The following is a 20,809-nucleotide window of genomic DNA, read 5'->3' as shown; positions in this document are numbered from 1 at the left end:
ATTGCGTACGTGTTCATACACAGCCAGGTGGTGAAAATTAGAACTCAATGTAACGTTACAGATGTTGAAGCTGCTCCTGCTGATCTGTTAAGAAAGCATCAAGTACTGAATCTTTTGTCTCAAAGCATCGGGAATCTTACCTGGGAGGGCAGCACTGCTGTTCAGGAGATGGATGGTTTGGAGGTGTGAAAAAATTCTCAGAGCAAGTACTGTAGAGAAAACAGAATACATAAAATTACTTGAGCCTCTGGTCCTTCCTAAGATAAATTTCTTGTAATAAGCAGAAACCTGGAGCTCTGGTTATGGCCTGGGTCCGAGGCAGTGAGGCTTTGTGGACTGCTAGGACCATGAAGTGAACATGGAACCAACATGGCTTGAAATGCATACCTGTGATTGTGGGGAGAAAAGGCTGCTTTCATCTTGGTTTGCACCCTCCCTCCCTGACAAATTTGTGGATGATTTCCCATCAGATGTCTGCAATGCAGACGGCTAAATTATGCAAGGGAATCTGCAGCTGTTGTAGTTTATGCCCTCGTGCAGTGGTAAAAGAGCTGTAAGCTGCCTCATGTCAGGCTGTAGAGTTACTCTCTTATATGCTGTGTAAGAAATCTTTATGCAGTAAAAACTTACGGCAGTGGAGAATAGACTGGTGTTCTCACATAGGTGATGAGAGGGCTGGGGCTGGTGAGTCCTTGCTCTGGCTCCAAGGATTAGCATCTCCCCGCCATGTTCTGGCTTTTATATGTACAGGTGTTTGGGTTCAGAGTTAAAAACAGGCTGCATGTAAGGGCTGGCTGTTCTGCTGTGTTGAGAGGTCACCGCTCCTCTAGGACTAAGAATGGAGAAATCAAAGGGATTTGTTCTGGAGTTATTTACTTAGAGAGTGAAGGTGCATCTGATTATTTTTTTTTTTGAGATAATTATTTTTCCTTGGAGGTGTCAGTAAGTCCTCTCTGAGTGTAGCCTGAACTGCCGGTGACCCACTTGCAGGACATGCGTTCTGCTTTAAATTTGTTTTCTCGTCAGGCCAATGGAAATATTTTTGGTATGCCACTATAAATGTGCGTGGAGATGGCATGATACAACAAATAGCTGGTACACGGTAACAGTACCCAAGCAGTCTGTCAATAGCAGACAGTTAATGATTCTTTGAAATCTTTATTTGCAATTTAATTTGTCTCTAGGGTTCTTCATGTCAGAAATTCCTTATCCACAGTCGCCTGGCTGTTGGCATTTATTTCTTGCCTGTCGCGTACATTTCAGATCGTCAGACAATGTTGTGTTAAAATGAGAGGACATGACCAAAAGCACAGTGTTTATTTGTATAGCTCTAATAACCCGAAAGGAGCAAGCAATAAATGACAGAGGCAGAGTTTTACATTCTGAGGACAGCACTAAGACGGAGTTTGCAGGAGCTTAGCTGGGGGGTGCTCGGCTGCTTCTCTGCCTCTCCTCTGCAGGCAAAACTTGGTTTTAGCAACGGAAGTGTTTGAGTTGATTCCCTTCTGAAAATGTTTGGAGCAGCTGCGCTTGGTCATGAGTCTCTGCTGCGATGCCAAACAGGCTGCTACAAACAAACACGTACTTAGGGGGGAAAAAAGGTTTCTCAGTGCAGTCGGTGGCCATCCCTTTGTCGGTGTGCTGCTCGCCCTTGCACATTGCTTGCCCTTGCACATTAGCCTTGCTCTGTCCACACGTGGCCTTTCCATCTGCACTGGAGTATGGTTGTGCTCTGCAATGGACGAAGCGCTGGTGAGTGCTGTCCTCTGCCCTGCGGTGGCTCTCTGGGGGGAGGTGTGTGTGGAGACCCCAGCCCCCATCCTTCTGGGTGCAGCTGAGCTGTGGGTTGGCAACTGCACTGAGGGAAGGAGCTATTTATCTGCCTGACTTTGCAGTGCAAATGAGAAGATTGATTATAAATAAACTGGGGAAACAGAATTCTTGCTTCGTTGCTTCTAACCAGTTAGCAAGAGCCTGGCTTGTACCACAAGTCCTGGTGCCGATTTGTAAGCTGTGACTTGTTCGTCCTCTTGTACCACTCTTCCTTTAGTCTTGCTCTGTGTGGTCTTTCCTATTTAAGCAACTTGGACCCTGCAGCCTGGGTCTCCTGTTGTGCAGGTGGAGCCAGGTGAGGTATCGAGAGGACAGGTGAGGTGTCCAGGACCTACAGGCCCCCAGGGTGGAGTCTGCTGCAGGACGGAGGGTAACTGACTTGTGCTTATCTGTCCTCTGAGAGAGCAGACCGAGGCTGTGGGGGTCCTCCTGTGCCTCCAAGTCCCTGCTGTCCCGTCAGCATTCCCACCAGCCCTGACCCACAGAGGTTCAGAATAGGCCGCAGGGCATCCTTGTGTTGGCTGTGACTTTCCCTGTCTCACCTGGGACTGAATGAGTTGCTTCCCTTGCTTCGTCTTTCAGGTTTAATGTCAGTATACACTTGACACAACAGTGCATCTTTTAAGAGCACATCTGTCAAAGGTGCCCACTACAAAGCAGGGGTTTTTATCCACAATCCCAGCTGACCTTATGCAGCACATTGGAGCATCTGGGCTAAGGGCCCGTAGGGTTGTTATTTTCTCATTCGTTTTATGAACAGAGAATCTCTAAAACTAGAGAAGTTTAGCGCAGAGGGATACAGCTGCTGCTGAACAACATAATGTGGCAATCAAAAGAGAGGCAGTGACCTTGGTATTCATTTAAATGACTTTTTCATTGGCCTTGAGAATTTAATGGCAATCCTCACAGGATTATTGAAAGGTAGGATAAATAATCATAGGAGAGATGAATTGATTTGCAGCGTGTAGATCTGACTTCTGACTCTTCTCTCCCCCTCCCTGCCATGGTAGGTAGAAGCAGGCTGTGGCACGCAATAGCAAAATTCTCATAAAGATGGCCAGATAAACATCGTTTATCGTGGGAGAAGCTCTTGAGATTTGTTGTCCCTGTTTCAGATTCAGTTTAACGTGCTGGCTTTTTTTCCAGGCTGACATATCATGCTGTCCTCTGCCAGGGATAGAACAAGCATTGCATGATAAAGATTTGAGGACTTCACTTTGCATTTAAGTGCCTTTAAAGACCTGGTCCTGCCTTCCCTTTATTTTAAGCATGAGCTAGCAAGCTTTATGGAAGTCTGTAGTGCTGTATCTGTGTGATGTTTGTGAAAGAATCCAGAAAGCTGACATTTCATAGTCTGAATATCTTTCCCCAAAATTATACTTCCATGAATTTCAGATGCTTTGGATTTATTTTTTTTTTATTTCCTGAGCAAAGTATGCCTAGCTCATTTCTTCTTTTCTCTGTATAGGTATGTGGAAACTCAGGTTGTTTGATGCTTTTGGTTGATCAGATCTAATATTAATAACTGGGGAATATGGCGTAGATCGTGTGTGGATACAGTATCTAGCGCACAGTATGAAGTTTGCTCAGGCTGGAGGACACCCAGTGTAAAGCCTGCCAAGGTGAACTTGCCTCTGCAGAAAAGTCTTTTTTCAAACAAATTTGAGCTAGCTAATTCAGTGAAGCTCCCAGGTATCTGAGCTGTGATTCGAGATGCCCTTTACTTAGAAGTGAAGAAGAGCACAAAATGAATAAAGTTCCTGCTCCTAAAAGGAGGAATAAATCAATTCAGGCAGGTGTCAAAGGGAACTGTCAGCCCATTCCAGAAAGCCATATGCCTGCAAGTTTTCTGTGGGTGGCAAATAAATCATTTTGCCAGCCTCTTTTGTGCCTTTAACCAAGACGAGCGGTGCTGAGACAGTAACTCTTCCTCAGCCTTTTTCAGCTCCTTCCTGAGTTCACCTCTGAAGCTCTTGCATCAGGTTCCCAGCTTGGTCACACATGTTCTCACTGCCGTGTAAAACCAAAGCAAAACTTCATCCTGCAGCTGAGACCCTGTTTTTGGCTGCTCCTACCACAATAAAACATTGGCTTTGCTCAAAAGAAGTATGTGAGGCTGTTAATGCAGAGATCACTGTGCAAACAGCTAGGCAGCGGGGACTGGAGCTGGTGTTTGAGCTGGAGTTCGGCATGGTATCAACAGTTCGGGTATTTGCGTAATTCTCAGGTGGGATTTAGACACACTTCAAATCTGTCTGCCCTGCGCTGCAGCCACAGCCCCGCTATAAGCATGCCTTGCAAGTGTTTCCTGGTGTGCTGCGTGGCTCGGAGCTCTGCAGAGGTCCCTGCTTGCTCGGAGAAGTCGCACCCTGATGCCCTGTCACTTCTCGGCTCTGAGCGGTCTTTGGCTGGTTGAGTTTAGGCTTAGGTTTGTGCCCGGTGGCTTTGTCAGTAGTCCCCTTAGTGGGGATCAAAGAGGTTCAAAATTCAGTCCTTGCTTGATTTTCATTTAGACAATGGTGTAAAAATAGTCCCAGCCCCTTTGTCTGTATGCCTCAGGAACTATTGCTGAAGCTGTATTGAAACAGATTGCTAGCTGTATTTTCTGTTACAACTTTCAAAAGCTCAGCAAAGTCTGGACTTTCAAGTGCCTGTTCCAGCAATAACAGCTAAAGAAAGAAAAGCAGGCTGCTGCTGCAGCCAGGAGGGAAAAACAGAGCGAGGGCTTGCAGATAGGTGGTATTGCGTTGGGGCCAGAAGACTCCGAGCGCCTGTTGGGCCACGCAGTGTGCCTACTTACATCTCTGTGTGTTTACAATAAGCACACCAAGGCTGGGTGTTGATCCTGGCTGCTCCATCCCTTGGGCCAGGACTGCGGGGCAAGGAGGGGTCTGTCCCTGAGGCACAGCATCCCCCTGCATCATAACAGGAACCTCACCTGGTCTCAAAAGTTCAGCTTGCCTGAAAGCAAATGGTGAAAGCGTTTTAATTTGCACCCAAATAATTTATTTTAAATCTGTTTTTCTCGTGCAGTCATTTATTTTACTTTATTGTAATGTCAGCACTCAGCAGTGAAGTAATGGCAGATCTCTCAGGAGAACTTGCACGAGCGAGAAAGCACCATTATCTTGGTTTTACAGGCCCTGCTTATGGTGAGAACATATGTGGTGGTGTAATTATGCTGATGTGATTAAATCAGTGCAAATCCTTGCTGGAGGGACCGCTGTAAAGCGGGGCTTATTATCAGCACAGTTTAGTTCAAATTACATGACTCAATTAAGCTGTGCTCGTAGAAACCTCGGCTTAAAGTCAGGAAGTCACGTGAGGGTCTGTGTTGAGTTTCTTACCTCAGATAAAGATTGGGAAACTGAAATGGGTGAGGTTGTGCCTTACCCAAGAGCATGCTAGAACTGATGGGCTTAACAACTGCTGCCCATAGTACTTTCTGGGGGGAAGTGAACTGGGTGATGATTTCTTTCTTCAAAGTGTAGTGACCACTTTGGAAAATGTCCTAAATTATTGTAAGCCTTTGCAAATAAAGTAAGTAAAATGCATACTAAATTCTAGTAAATCTCTACCACATGGTTTTGGATTTTGGTAAGGCTGGATGGGTCATTGAATAACCATGGTGTATACAAATTAACTGGATTTTTTTTTTGGCAGGGTGTGGGCACTGTAAGAAAATGAAGCCAGAATATGAGAAGGCTGCAGAGTTTCTCCACGCAGCCAGTGATGTAAGTTAATTTCCTTTATTATATCCTTCTAATAATCAGTAATAAATAACTGGAGTAATAAGTTACTTTTATCCCTACAACAAATTCAGCTGTTCTCATCCTCCCACAGGACCCTTCAAAATGTGCTTCCAAAGTACAGTCTCATCGCTAATGCATGAGCCCTGCCAAAGTCTTAGAAAGAACATTCTGTCTTGAACGAAAACAAAATCGAAAAATGTTTATGTATTCTGCTGCAGGCCTTATACGTAATATGATCAAATCCAAAATGGATTCTTTTTTGCCTTATTTAAAGGCACTGAATGTGAAGAAACACGGACTTTTATTTATGAATTAGATTTGGGAAAAAAGGAGGGGGGGTTGATCCCTCTTTCAAGCATCTTGCTTTTATGGTTGCATCATTCCATTAGCATCATCTTAAGTGCTCCATCAACATGGAGCTAGAGAGGAGAGACCTGATAATATTAGTATTAGTGTTATTGATTCAGTCTTGCTCTCTGTACACCATGCAAGAATAGAAGCAGGATTAATCTCCCCAAACTCTAGATGTCTTCAGTGGAGACATTGAGTCCCCTTATAACTACAAAGGAGAAGGAGACGAGGATGTGCAAAACAGGTGAATCACATCCTACAAGTAATTGTAGAAGTTGTCCATGTGTAGATGCCCATGAGGCAGGGAAAGATGAATTTGCCTTAAAGTAAATTTGTCTTTAGCAATTCCTATTTGTCTTGGGAGAAATGGTCTGATGGGAGGAAATGCCGTTCCTGGGAGCAGCTCTTAAGCATTACAAAGAATTGTCTACATGGAATCTTCCTCAGAAAGGGGAAGAGAATGGGTAATACACTGGTTACATTTAGTCCTTAAGATGTTCCTTCCTGTTTTTGCATCAGGCCTATGTGTCTTTGTGTATCTATACTGAGAACCTGAGAAAGCGAAGGCACCTGAGTCATGAGTAATTAATTTCCCCAAAGTCCACTGCTTCTTGCCAAAGGTGTGTTTACATGTTCCTGTGATTTACAGTCAATGTTTTCTGTTTTAGAGTCCAGGTGTCCTTGCAGCCGTAGATGCTACTGTCAACAAGGCACTGGCAGAAAGATACCACATCTCTGGCTTTCCTACTTTGAAGTATTTTAAGGATGGAGAGGAGAAATACACCCTGCCACACCTCAGAACGAAAAAGAAGATCATCGATTGGCTGCAAAAGTAAGTTTTGAGGGTCTGAGATAGTATTCACGTTCCTGGCTACTGCCTCCTGAAGACTGCTTTGTGAGGAAGTAAATCCTAAAACCTAGCTTTATCGGCTGCCTAAATCCCTTGCTAAGAAAAACAAATGGAATTCCAGTATTCAAAGCCATACAAACGTGTATGTTAAATATGGTCTCTAATACACCAAATCCTTTATTTGCTGTGGGGTTTTTCATAGTTGTCCTGGTAATTATTTCCCAAAATAAATATTTTTTCAAATGCATGCTAAGCCTCTCTCTGGAGAAGGAATAGCAATGGCTCTGAAAAAATAAACAGAACATTTGTTGTTCCCTCTTCATACTAAGCAGCAGATCTCACTATAAGTAACTGAATTTCTGTAGTTGTACTTTTCCTTCCAGCATTTCAGTGCCAATGCCTAGGCTACCTGCTACATGGTGCTGAAAGAAAGGCACCCAGACCAACTGAAACAGCACCTTTGTCTGCACTTGCCTGTTTTCCTTGGGTGGTGCACTAAAATATGCAGAATTTGATATATGATGAAAATAACTTCATTTCAAAGACGAAAATTGCTGGTACAATTCTCTCTAAATATTCTGGAGTAAAATATGTATTTTGTTTAAGTACTGTAAGCCAAATATATTTTCTGCACTATTCAGTGAAAAAAGCAGTGTCTATGTTTTGTGAAGTCATTTAATCATTAAGTGCAGATGGCATGAGGAATGCAAGCTTAATTTTTCAAACTCCTATTTGGTGGAGGGGAAGATGATTGTATCTGAGTGCTTCAAATCAAGTAATAAGTATGGCCTGGCAGCATCTTTGTCACATGTTGGGAAGTTTTATCTGTATCCTACATTTACACACAGTATTCCCTTGGCCTCCTTGCTTACTCAGCTTCAAGTTTCTGTGTCAACAGTGGATGTTAAATCGCTGTCCTAGTTCCACCAGTTTGCTTGGGTATTTTGAAAACTGTGTAATTTTTATTGGGTTAAACACTCAGGTTGACACTGCCTGTTTGCATTGGCAGTGGAATAAGCAGGGAGGAAGAGGTTGTTCATCCCTTCCAGATCCACCTGTGCCTCTGGAAGACTTCTGCCTACTGCCTTCGGTAGCCAGTAACACGGGCAATACAGACTTCTTGTCCCCTAGCCTGCCTGATAGATGCTCTCCCAGCTTGAAGTGCAATGGCGTAAGCTGCTTGTTTGCTGACTTGAGATAAAATTGCGACAGCTCCACTGAAGCTGATGGAAATAGGGATGTATGTGGGGTGCAGGCTGGAGATAAAATTTCAGCTTGTGAAAACCTATCCCAGTGAGTGGTCTAGTCACAGCAATACGAATTTCAGCTCTGTTGCCTGGTTTGTTTGTGCTGTCTGCAGTCTGTGCTGCCACACGATATTGTTACCAGTATCTGGGTAGCTTATTCCAGGTCAGCATGAAGAGGTCTGTGTGAGATGAACTCACACCTCTGACTGTAACTGTAATCAATGATAGCTCACACTGTGTGCATGTGAAAATTCAGATCAGCTGCCCTAATTCTATCTTTAACAACTAGCAAATCGATATGGATGGAAATATGATGGATATCCACCAACTGACCTTGAGAAGAACTTTAAAAATTTAGATTTTCTTCACTTAGTTTTTATGTACCTGATACAACTTAAAATGTGTCATTCAAAGTGACAGGAAAGTCTGAAAAGCTAATTTATTACCAAGGCGACATATGAAGGTCTTTATACCATGGCTCCATTCTGATTATTTTATATAAGTAATCACTATTTAAGATACAGCAGGAATGAATTTAATGAGTCTGAGAGAAGTCTGAGAGCTGGTGAATAGCAGAAGTTTTGTTAGAGGTGCTCTGGATGTGCAGGATTGCTCTGATCTAGTCAGTATGTGCAGTCATAATTGAAACCTGACATTCTCTTTATCAAGGTAAAATATTCCAGTTCAGTCACCCCCAGTCTTCCAAGTGGAATGATGCTGATTATTGCATCCTGGCTTTAATATCTGAATTCAAGAGAAGGTCATGAAGTTCTTTATAGGGGTTTGTGTGATGGCAATAAAGAGTACAAAAAGGATGTTTGAATGGAAGATGCTGTCCTATATTGGCTGCCTTTTGATTCCACCTGCTTGCTGTTCTCAATTCATGCCTACGGATGACACAGGGATATTAGAAGCAATGTTCTTTTTAGCCAGATGTTGGATGTAATGTAGGAGATCTTTGTTCTGCATTCCTATTCATATGCTTCAGTGACATCGTTTAAATTATATTTTTACCGAGTTTTAGAAATTAATGCACATTTTTGTTATTACCTGGTATTGGAAATACTGAGTGTGTTTTCCTACCGCCCAGGCACCCTGATGGATTGCTCCACCTTGGTTCCCTCGGAGTATGAAGCAGGATGTGATGGCCTTTTGCATGCTTCCAGAAACATTCTTAGACTAATCTCATTCCATTCCTTTTCTAGTCCTGAAGCACCACCTCCACCTGAGCCTGCATGGGAAGAAAAACAGACTAGTGTTATCCATCTTGCTGGAGAAGACTTCAGGGAGTCCTTGAAGAAGAAGAAGCACACCCTCGTCATGTTCTACGCGCCATGTGAGTAAACACCATGTGGCTGAGTCTTAAAAACCCTACAGTTTATGAACTCCTAAATTAATTCCCTCACTGTCCTCAGGTTTTGTGAGGGTAAAGAACTGATTCCAAATATAACTGCATGGGGCAGTATTGTATGTATCTCTATAAACTGGAAACAAAACAGTATGCAGTGTTTATTTAAAGAGTTACTGTGTTAATGCAGACAAAGCAGGCAGGGGAACAAAAAGAAAACGTATTCATTTTCCTCTGCTGTATTTTATGGTCCGCATAACAAAATGTGATCTGTTACAGCAGGACAGTGGGCACAGAGAGCCTGGCCCGTTATTGCAGCACTTCAGTAGTGAAACTGATATAGTGGTGTAGGAGGAATCACCCCCCAGAGGAAGAGAACAAATTTTGATGGAATAAATTTTGTCCATAATAAGTCTACATTTAAATCCCTACTTAGGATATGGACATTCACCCTTCCAGGTTGTTTTGCATGCATCACACACCTGCTTGCTTTTTGAAGCTCCTAACAATATTTGTAGCAAAGATTTGAATCAGGCCCTCTGCAAGTTAGGTGAATGAAAGAAAAATAATACACATATACTCCTCCCCCTTCATTTTAGATGGCTTCCGTAGGCACATGCCATTTCTAGGCACCATTTGTTTTTAGATATGTGATTCTTGTGATATTGCTGCAGCTAGCAGACTTGCCTCTTCCAGCTTCCTCTATTGTCCCAGAGGCAGGCAGAGTCAGTACAGGTGCTGAACTTTTAAGGGTTTGCCAAAGGGAGAAGATAGTCCTGGCACTCAGTATCAGGTAGTATTAATTTGCTTTTATAGCACAGTGACTCAGCTCTGCGGTATGCAAGAAAAATTCTTCCCGATCAGATGGCCAGCCCTGCAATTCACGTATAACCTTCAGATAAGCATTTACCAACTTGTTCCCACAGAACTGAAGGTATTTTCCAGAAAGGGAGAAAAAGTTCAGGTCCTTAAAGCTTAATGAGGCAGCCCTTTATTTTGCTTTTCTGTTAGAATATCAGACATGAATGCTTTGGGGCTCCTGCAAAGCCCTGCTGGATGTGTGTGTGGAGAGAAGGGAGGGGTAGAATTCAGAAGGGAGATTTCTGGAAGATGGTAAAAGGAAAGGAAAAGGGACTTAATCCTTTCTCAACTCCAGTTCCTACCATCTATTGACTAAAAATTGCCCATGTGCCAGGAATTTGTGATTCATGGATCTCAACTGGTTAAGAGTAAATTGTAACTTTAAAATCTAATGATTGCATGTGAAATGGTGAGATTTAGGAGTTTGCCATCTTGGCTTCCTGTGGAAGAGAGCTCTTCTAAGTCGCTTTTCTTTAAGGCACTTAGGTTCTTAGTCTTTTCTTTTTTTTTTTAAGTACATGTTTAAATCAAAGACAGTACGTGCAAAAAGTACATAGCTCTCAGAGTTGAAAGGACAAGACAACTCGCCTGATGGGCAAATTATGACACCGCTGTTTGCAGGCTGTGGTGAGCAAAGGTCAGCCTGTCCATGCCTGTAGGAATGGGTTGTAAAAGAGAGGTCTGCATGATGCAAGACTGGTCCTTTGAGGCTGCCTTCACACATTCTTCTTGCACTGTTTTGGACATGGTGCTGCATGGGACTGCCTGTGTACAAGACGGAGCAGTGTTAACTGAAACCACTTCTAGAGTTACCACAACTCTTAAGCCAGCATTGCTGTTGCGTTGTTGGTATGTGGGTCATGCGTAGCTTCTGATTTGGTGGACGTGTTCTCAGTAAACGTGGAAGCTGCCTGTGTGCAAAGTATAAAGCGCCCACGCAAATGGAGTGCAACAAGCCTGCCCTTTGGTGGGTGCAGAGGGAGGTAACAGATGAGTATTTTAAATCCGTTTTCTGTGAAATAATCATTAATGCAATAGAACAGTACAAATCATTCTATTTTTCTGATTTTCTACAGTGATAATGTGCTAAATTTGATAGATTAGGTTTTGTTTACCGTTTTCTCAATCTTGAGACCTCTTGGAGCTTACATTGCCAATTAGTCTTAACTTGCTTATTTTAGTGCAGAAGGAGCCCTGCTAAAATTGCCAGGCCACATTAAATGAAATAATCTTCTTTTTCTATTCAGATCCACATCTCGGGTCAGTGCCGACTCACAGTATGTCACTCCATTCACTTGTGACTCCGTGGCAGTATTTGTTACACTTACACATATGCTGGGATATTTTAAGGCTGGGGGTGTGTGTATACATGCATATATAAAGTATGTTTATATATAAATATTTATGCTAAGAAATGTATCTCTCATCTGTCATTAAAATTTAAAGCAGAAAGTTGAATATTCTAACCTTTGTAAAGCTTTCAGCTGGAGTGACAAACCTTTAGGCAAAGGCCACAGATATATATCTTACATGCAAATTAAAATGAGATCTGGCTTTTCTGTGGCAACTTCTCGTGCAAATTACTTAATGTGTATAGGAGAGCCATCAATCTGCTGCTCTATAGATAACTCTGGACTGAGCTGAACGGTGCTTTAATGGTACTGAACAGTGCTTCACAGTGATTTAGCTCTGGAAAAGACGACTGCTACATCCACATGGAAAAGATGGGGAACTCATCACCCATTTTCAGGGTGATGGAGTAAAGCATAAAAGTTATTCCTGGTGCCTGTGGAATATTTTAAGGACTAAGAATGTGAATCAAAACTCTTCAAAGTAGTGGGAAAAAAATCTGCTTCTGTGAACCTGACACTTGCAAAGAATGATGTCCGTGATTTCACACTCCTGTTCCTCCCCAGTGGCGTTCCTGCGTACTGCAGTGACTTGTTAGGGGTAGGAGGCAGCTGTAAGGGCAGGTCTTCATCACTAACTGGGGACAGAAGTGCTGGCTGGAGAAAAGCTAATGCTGCTTGTAGCTGTCTTGGACCTGATCATCATCCTGCTGTCCACTGGGTAGGTCTATACCCTCTATGGCCACCACACCACGCAGCATTGAGGGCTGGCACTTGGAGTGGGCTGCTGGCATCTGTGCTGCATAGCACCTGGCCTAGCTCTTCTGTGGGCTCTTGTGTGGGTCCTTGTGGACCTAAGATTTAATTGCCATTAAATCTCCCCTTATCAAGCTCAAAATCTCTGAGATAAGAGGACGGCAATGACATGGCCTGCTGAAGTGCAGCGTGATGCAATAGATGTGTGTTGTGTCCAGAGGGCTAGCATGAAGGGTTTGAGGAGTGTTTAAAAGCAGTAGGCTTCTTGCATGAGCATTGAGGAGATGTTTAGGGAGTTTGTTGAGATCTGTGTCTATTTTGTCTCTATAGACCAGACCTCAGAGTACTGGGTACCATTGGCTATTCCAGGTTTCCTTTTGTAACTGGTTAGCTTGGTCCAGAAATAGGGAGAGGAGACAACTAGTCCGAGTGTGGTTTGGTGTGCACACGCAGTATATGGATGATCAGCCAGTGCTCTCTGCCCAGAGCTGCTTTCAAGACTTGCACCAATAATTGCCTAGCATTTTAGACTGACCAGTTTGGATTAATGCTGCTTCTGGGATTGCTTTTCATCTGGAACAGTTTCTCTTATGTCCTCATTTTTTGTTCATACAGCTTATCCGATTGTATATCTGCATTTTTTTCACTTCTGTGGGCTCTCTCTACTCTGTTACCCCGGATAATTGAGATTTGACTTTGCCAATGCATTAAATTTTAACCTCCTCCTACTACAGCACTGAAAACGGTGCAAAATAGAAGCAGTTGGTTGTTGATTAGTTGTCAGAGTCACAAAGGGCAATGAAGTTCCAGTAAATAAAGTGTCTTCTCAGTTGGAGATGTTTGTGCTGCATGACTCAAACTGAATTAGCGAAAAAAATGTGACTGAATCTTGAAGATTGCGTGAAGCTAGGTGAGCATATTGCAGTGAAACAGGAACACACAGATCCTTCCTCAGGAAGGCACTGTGAATTTAACCCAAACTTTTGTATGGAAAAGCCTTTGCAGTCCTACATGAAACTTGTTGCCAAGCAGACCCATACCAAATTGTTGACCATCACATTCTCTAAGCAAACATTGTGTGATTCTCTCTTGCTCTTTGCTCATCCCTGGGATTTAATGTGTCTCTGAGGCCATAATTTGGGGATGTGACCATCAAGCTTTTAGCTTTTCTTGGATGATGTTCCTTCAAATTTAGGTTAGGTCTTTACTGCTCTTTTAGCAACAATTCAGAGCTGGGGATGCAGATTCTGTAGATGGGCAACCTCATCTAGTTGACCCTGTTTTGAGCAGGGGGCTTGGATTAGGTGATCTCCAGAAGTGCCTTTGGACCTCGGCAGCGCTGTATTTCCAGGGACAGTAACACTGGAAATTGAAGAGTGAAGATGGCATATTTTTTTGTTTTGTTGTTTTTTCTTGTTTTGTCTTCCCATGTACTTCTGATTATCTCTAAACAGATGAGGCTCGTTACACACACATCCCACCCCAATTCTTGTACAAAAGCAGTAGATGTCCAGTGGTGGCTGTTAAGAATTAGAGACCAACACATGCAAACATGCTCCTCTTGTTCAGTGGTAGTTGCTTCCAAAAAGACTACAAATGAATCATCTCTGTCAGAAGCAGGAACTGTATATAATAAAGCATCAATAACATCCAAATGATGGGGAAGACAGAGCAAGAGGGGGAGGTTGCTTTTATTTTTATTTTTTATTTTTAAGATCATCTTTTTTTAAGGGGAAGGGCTTGGTGCTGAGCAAATTAATTCCATACCTAATTTTTTAAGAAACACAAGGTAAGTGTTCTTAAACAAAACAAAGACGACGTTTCGCAGCAATGAGAAATAATAGGAGAAAAACGCTCCCTTTTAATGGCTGGTAGGGGCAGCAGTTGCCAATGTTATTAACTTGCCGAATGGCCTCAATTTGTGGGACTCAACAGGGTTCACAGAATGAATATTTTTAATAAATACTTTGCTGGGAGCTGATTTCCGGTTTTGCTTCTTTGTTCAGTGGTGAAACTTTTCCTTCACTGGAAATTACTTTTGTCAGCTGGAAAAGGTTATTCTCTGGTGAAGGCTGACCCACAGGGGTTACGCAAAGAACACCTCCAAATAAACCTTACTGAGGATGATTTTAATGAGGTATTTTTGTATTGTATTGAGTTAGCGGCTGTGCAGCAACAAATGGAGATGCAATTAAAACACATCAGCAGCCTCCCTGGCTCTTCACTTTTTTAAAAAAGCTTTCTCTTTTAGGACTGGAAGAAATGACTGAGGGAGCTTACTTTACTTTGTACTTGATGAAATCACAGAAGAGTCTGTGATGTGTATATGTGTTTGTTTGTTTGTTTGTTTTTGTTTTTGTTAAAAGGTGGGCATTGTTCTAAGTTGCTGCTGGGAAATGGCACCGGGGTATTGTTCTGGTGTGCAACAGAAACGTCCTTTGGCTTCCAGATGAAGCAAGAATCTGACAGTGAGGCATCATCGCTGTCTGATGGGATGTCCCCTGGCCACCTAGCAGTAGGAAATTGGATAGGGAGCAAGGTTTTTGGTTCTGACTGTAAATCAGTCCTGCCTGTCCCTGTGCATCTCATCAGCAGTGCATAAAAAGCTGAAGGCTACAGGAAACTTGCATTAATTTTACCCGCAGGCTTTGTTCAAAATACTGATAGTCCTGCTGCTCTGTTTCTGTATCCTGGTATGCTCCTCTGTCTCTTCACAAATAAACTTCCCAGTTTCTTCTGCCCAAGTTTTATGCTGAGGAATATGCATAGTAGAAAAGCACCTAGCTGAGACTCCTTGCCAGGCTGGGTCGCGCAGAGCGGGTTTTGGCCATTAATGCTAACAGCCAGCTCCCGTCTCCTTGCTCCTGTGGCTTGAGCTGCTTTCAAAAAGCTGTTCTTAAGAAAGCAGTAATGATTCCTTTTCCTCTCTACCCTTTTTTGAAGTAAGCTGGGATAAAGCCAGCTGCTCCTTATCTCTGCCCTTGCACAGGAAGGTTTGGGTCTCAGCACCAGGCAGAGCCGGGTGGCATGGTTCTGTGTGAAGGACGCACGGGGGCTGAAATACTCAGCGGTTGGGTTAGCAAGGTCTAAATGCACTGAGCAGAGCAGCACAGATGGGTTCAGTGCCCTGTGATAGCCTCTGCGTGGCTCTCACCAAGTGGCTTTCCCATCATTTGCAAGCACATCTTGTTAAGTTTTCATTACCAGAGTCTGAACAAAATGTGCGTGTTTGTAAATGAAGCTTAAGCTCTCAGAAATTATTAAAAACATGCTGAACAGAAAGAATCCGTTTCAAGGCAAAAACCCTTGCAGGAAGGATTTTCTGGTTGTTGACTGAGGCAGAAGCGAGGTCTGGGCCCTCTGATAATGAGGCTTCAAATCCTGCGTGGGCTGGCATTGCAGAATTTCGATGCGTTGGCTCTGCCAGGAACACTTTCCTCCTGCAGTAGTGGTGCTCCCGCTACAGACCCACGTTAGCGAGGTGCATTCCTGGTGGCGCAAATAGTGCTGATGCAACAGGGCCCATCAGCAGGCTGGGTTTGATAAGGGGTGAATTTATAGAGTGGTCTCTGCAATCAGGCTGTCAGAACTGCTCTTAGCCCCGGTGTTTGTGTCAAGGCTCTTAATTAGTGCAGAGAGAACACTTCTGTAACTGCTCTTAAAACAGTTGGGGCGTTTCACTGGGCTGCACGTAGCTGTGGCCAGTGTTCGGAGCAAGCTGTCGTGGAGCTGGGGCGTTAATCCTTCATTTACCTGGGTAATCCAGGTCCCCTTGTTTTGTAAAACAGGATTCTTGTTTTAAATCTGTAGCAATCCTAGCAATCCTACAATGTTACAGCGGCTTGAATTGGTGCGAAGAATATTACCGGTGTCTGAATGGTTCAGGCTGGTGAGAAAGGGAAGAGGATTTGGAGCACATCCCCTTGCCCTGTGAAGCTCTCCTGCAGGTGGGCACGGCCGTAGTGGTGCAAGGCCAAATACTGCCTGCCTGGGGTGCACCAGGAGACATTCACCTGCAGCTGTGCCCCCCACCCTGGGGCATTGTTGTCAAACGTGCTTCCAATAAGACGGACGCTTCCTGGTGATGCAACGAGATTGCAAGGGGGGCTGGTTTTGAGCCTCGCTCAGTGCAAGCGTGGTGGCATGGTGTGAAGAAGCTCAGCCTCCCCTGCTGCTCTGCCAGACCGCTGCCAGATCAGAGCAGTTCGCTTTCAGATTACCAAGTGCATTCACTGGCACGTTAGATGGCAGAACTATTTCATATGCTTTTATACTTTAGTTGTGTTTGTAATTAACCAAGGCTGATGTTTGGTTCCAGATCTGCAGCCTTACCACCACTGTTGTCTGCTTTGTTGGTGCCACGTGGGGCGGTGACAGACCTTATCTAGAAATCCAGGTCTCCTGGAACTGACACAGTAGTTATGTTCTGGATGTAGCTACTGATCTTCAGCCTTTTCTGTCTGGATGTGGCTCACTGTGCAGCTTTCCCTCTTAAGGGATTGTTTGGTGCTGTATGCTAGTTGCTGTCATCATCAGTGGTTCACCGCAGTCAGTCGTATCCTTGCCTTTTGCAGTGGGTAAAACAGTCCAAGAGTTTTGCAGAGCCTCTCCCCAGTTCTTACCTCTGCAGCTTGGCCTGTTCTGATGACTTTGCTGCCATTGCAGTTGCTCATTTCTAAGGCTGTTGTTTCCAAAGGTTTGGTTTTGTGTGTCCTTGTTTTCCTCTGTATACCTCAAAGTGCTGCAGAGCAAAGAGCAAGCGCATAGGTAAAGTTGGGTGCTAATTCAGTGCATGCCGTACACAAACTGACCAAGTATCCTTCAAGGGTTAATGCAGTTCAACAAGCAATTAGGTGATTTCTCAGCCACTTTCACACCAGGTAAAAGTTTAACCACGTAGGATTTTGGACACCAGCAGGAGGAGTTTCTACTGTGAGCATGCAGTTGCAGAGCACCTAAGGGTGTATCATTCCTATGCCAAATGGCTGAGAGGCAGACAAGTGCAGTGCTGCTATGGAGAAGTGGTATTTTTGTCCAAGATGCTCAAAGGCACTGAAGTAAATTGGCCCTCTAGCTCCTGTAAGCTTTCAGTAATAAGCTGGATGCCTGTTGTCGTCTGCAGGAGGGAACTGCATCTTTTGCACCAGGAGCAGATACAATGATCTCTGGTGTTAGCACAGTGCTTCCTGACTTCATGGGGCTGTGCTAGTGACTAATGCATCTCTGCAGCAGCCGTGGGAGGTAGGTATAATTGTGCCAGATCCACATTTCCAAAAATGAAGATACGGAAACTGAGACTTGTCTGAGAGCATTGTGGTGAGTGCTGACGACAGAGCCAGGGATGCTACTCGGGAGTTCTCAACTCTCACCTCTGTGCGTGTTTTCTCTTTCTTGTAAATCCCCTCTTTCTCTCAGAAAATCATAGGAAATTGGTTTGAAAATAATGTTTTAAGAGATCTTATAAAAACAGTACACTAAAGGAGAGTCAACTATATTTAAATCCTCTAAAAGCTTCCTTCAAAGCCCAGAGCAGAACAGAAAGTCCCTTTAAAGTTGACAAAGTAATTGTTCAAATAGGTTAGGAAAACAAACAGGCAAATAAACAAAAACCCCACCAGTATGTTGTGAAATCAGTAGTAGACTGCCTGTCATGGTTAGAAGTAGCGAGGCGAGCCCTGGTCGACCTGATGCTTAAATGAAAACCTCATGACCTTTTTCATATCAAAGGACAAATCCCTCTCAATTATTAATACCTTCTGTCTTGGAAATATGATTATGCTATGTGTCAGGTCATGTTGTAAAATGAGCTTTGGTTCCAGATATTCAATTAGAAGGCCCTCCACTTTTCTACTGGTGGAACAAAAGCAAATTAACCTTTCAGTAACATCTCCAAATGCCTTTCTCAAATCTGCCTGTGATTTCAATAACTTGTGTAGCTACACAAATTGTGTTAGTTTAAGCAGTATATCCATTTTCAGCTCTTATCTGTGCAATTACTGCCCATGGCCTTCCTTTCCTTGATTGACCAAGTAATATTCTTGTTTTAATTCTGGCTAATCACTCGGAACTCTTGAAGTGGAAACAGGCTTTGCTTTGTTCTGCAATCTACAAGCTCCTGGGTTTCCTTTGATAGCTGTGCAATGTGCTGCTTTTTCTTGCTTAGAATAGCAGTCATTTGAAAACCAATAACGGAGGGCACTATCCCGCCATTATTTTAGCCGGCGATAATTTCAAACAGACAGGGAATCAGAAAGTCATTCCATGCTTTGCACCTTGTGCGCTGAGGGTGCCATCCTGCTGCATGCTGAGCCCACCAAGGCCCCGATGCTTTTGCAGGGGCATGAATGGAGTCAGCCTCTCGCAGCCCTGCTCCTGTCAGGCAGGATTGTGGACCCCAAGAGTCACTTAACCTCTTCCTGACTCCATTTAACCTTGGGTGTAATGAAGGAGGGGGATAATCGTGTCTTTTTCTCCTAGGGGCAATTTGAAGCATAATTAATTGATGTGTTTGAGATCACGCATTGAGAGATGCTGAAGGGGGAGAGGAGCCCTTCCTCTTGCTGAGGACAGAGCACAGCACAAGTGCCACGGTCTCTCACATGTCACTGGGCTTTCAGATGTCCTCTAAGGAGCCGGTCAGGACTTTGCTCTGAAAATACTGACAGTTGAAGTTGCCGTATTTGATAAGGAAAGTCTACAACATTAAAATGTATGCATGTTTAAAGTTTTTGAAAAATCTCATGTAAAATATATGCACCTAACTTGTGACTGTACTTGTCAAGTTTTATTACGTACAAGATGCTAAAAGCACGCACACGGACAACATTGGCAGGATTATACATCGTTACGTATTAATGGTGGGCAAAAAGTACGGTATAGTCCTGTCTGAAAGCAAGGTGCCCGATCGGCGCTGGTAGAGCCACTTTGGTTGGGGTGCTGTGGTCAGGGTCAGCAGGGACCAACATCCTCACTTGCCCTGTGTGGCATGCTACAGCTCCCAAACAGCAGGAAACTTGCACCAGGACAGCAAAAACCATCCCGCCTTTGTAGCAGCTTCAGCTCAGCAGTGCAAGTCAAGGACAGGCTGTGTTCTGCCCAGGTAGAGAACCAGCATGCAAAAACAACTCTCTTAGAAAATTATTCCCTTTCAAATGAAAAATCGCTGGTGATGGGAAATATTTCTTGTCTGAATTTGACCAGCTTCTGCTCCCAGCCAGCTCTGGAAGTTACTTAGCCTATGGCAACCAGCTTTTGAATAGCTTTTTAGAGTGAAAACTGAGCTGATTCATCTAGATTTCTGTCACTTCTTAATCTTTGGATTTCAGCTATTGACTCACTTGAGTTTCCTGACTCCCTTTCCCATGAAATGTGCCTTCTTTGAGCTTGGATCTTGATTTGTGGACTGAGAACTGCAGGCAGCAGTTAGGAGGTGCTAGGCATCGAGGCCCTCTCCACACCTACTTAATATTTTCATTTACACATTCAGTAAAGTTTCTTCTGACAACTCCATTTTCTTTCAAAGGTATTGCTATTATTGTTTTGGATTCTTTTGCTTCTAATACGTTTAAAGCCCCTTATATATTTAAAACATCATTATTACCTCTGCTGACTGTAGATACTGCTTTGATGTCCATTTGCTTCCTTTATCTGTTTTGTACAAATTGTTAGCTTTTGATTTATATTCATTAAAAACAGCTTCACCTTTCTTCTATGTGCTATGCTTATACAGTTTCCACTCTTCTAAGGAAATGGAATTAACCTTGTACTGCTCAGCTGTAGAGAGGTTATATTGTATTAACGCCCTTTGTAGTTTCAAATTAGACAAAGCATGAAGTAACTTAAAGGACCTTTTTCATATTTAAGCAAGTGGAAACCTGCATCTTATGGAAGCAGAACTTGCTTCCTTCAGGCAATTCTGAAAATCTCATAGTTTTATTTTAAATTTAATAAGGACTATTGTCCAACAGGGTGCATCTGCTTCACGCACTAGTCAGGAGGCATCTTTATAATTGTTATCTGGTCCTAATACTCAAATACATTGGAGCTTTAGGAATCTCTTTTTTTTTTTTTTTTACCTCATCATCTCTAAACAATTCACTTGGTTAGAAAGAGAAACCCTGCCAATGAAAAACTCTCTATTTGAATCTAATAACGACATGTAGGTTATTCACTTGATTATTTTGATTGCTTTGAAAGTCTCTTTGCCTTCTACCTGCATCCCACGGGACCCTGCAATTATGGGAAATGTTTACAGTTGTGCATACAGGATATTATTTCTGGGGTTTTACCGAATTACTACAACATATGCCTGATTACTCGTATATCTGGGGCAGTGTGCACTGTTTTTTAATATCAGTTTTCTGTGTTTCTTCCCTTAGCTGACAAATGATTTTATATTGTTTTTCCGCACTCTGCTTTTTGTTTAAGAAAAAAAAAGTTTGCAAGGTGACACGAGCACTTAG

General features: G+C 43.2%; 1 protein-coding gene across 1 annotated transcript in view; it reads left to right on the top strand.

Annotated features, from left to right (window-relative positions):
- The window catches only part of PDIA5 (protein disulfide isomerase family A member 5), a 98,320-nt gene that overhangs the window by 60,298 nt on the left and 17,213 nt on the right, over window positions 1-20,809 (top strand). The window contains exons 12-14 of the mRNA XM_035331602.1: window positions 5,497-5,567; window positions 6,605-6,768; window positions 9,239-9,369. Of these exons, the coding sequence (XP_035187493.1) occupies window positions 5,497-5,567; window positions 6,605-6,768; window positions 9,239-9,369 (366 nt within the window). The remainder of the gene's footprint in view (window positions 1-5,496; window positions 5,568-6,604; window positions 6,769-9,238; window positions 9,370-20,809) is intronic.

Source organism: Oxyura jamaicensis, chromosome 7 (assembly GCF_011077185.1).
Source record: "Oxyura jamaicensis isolate SHBP4307 breed ruddy duck chromosome 7, BPBGC_Ojam_1.0, whole genome shotgun sequence".
Lineage (NCBI taxonomy): Eukaryota > Metazoa > Chordata > Aves > Anseriformes > Anatidae > Oxyura > Oxyura jamaicensis.
This window is presented reverse-complemented; position numbering and strand designations above follow the sequence as displayed.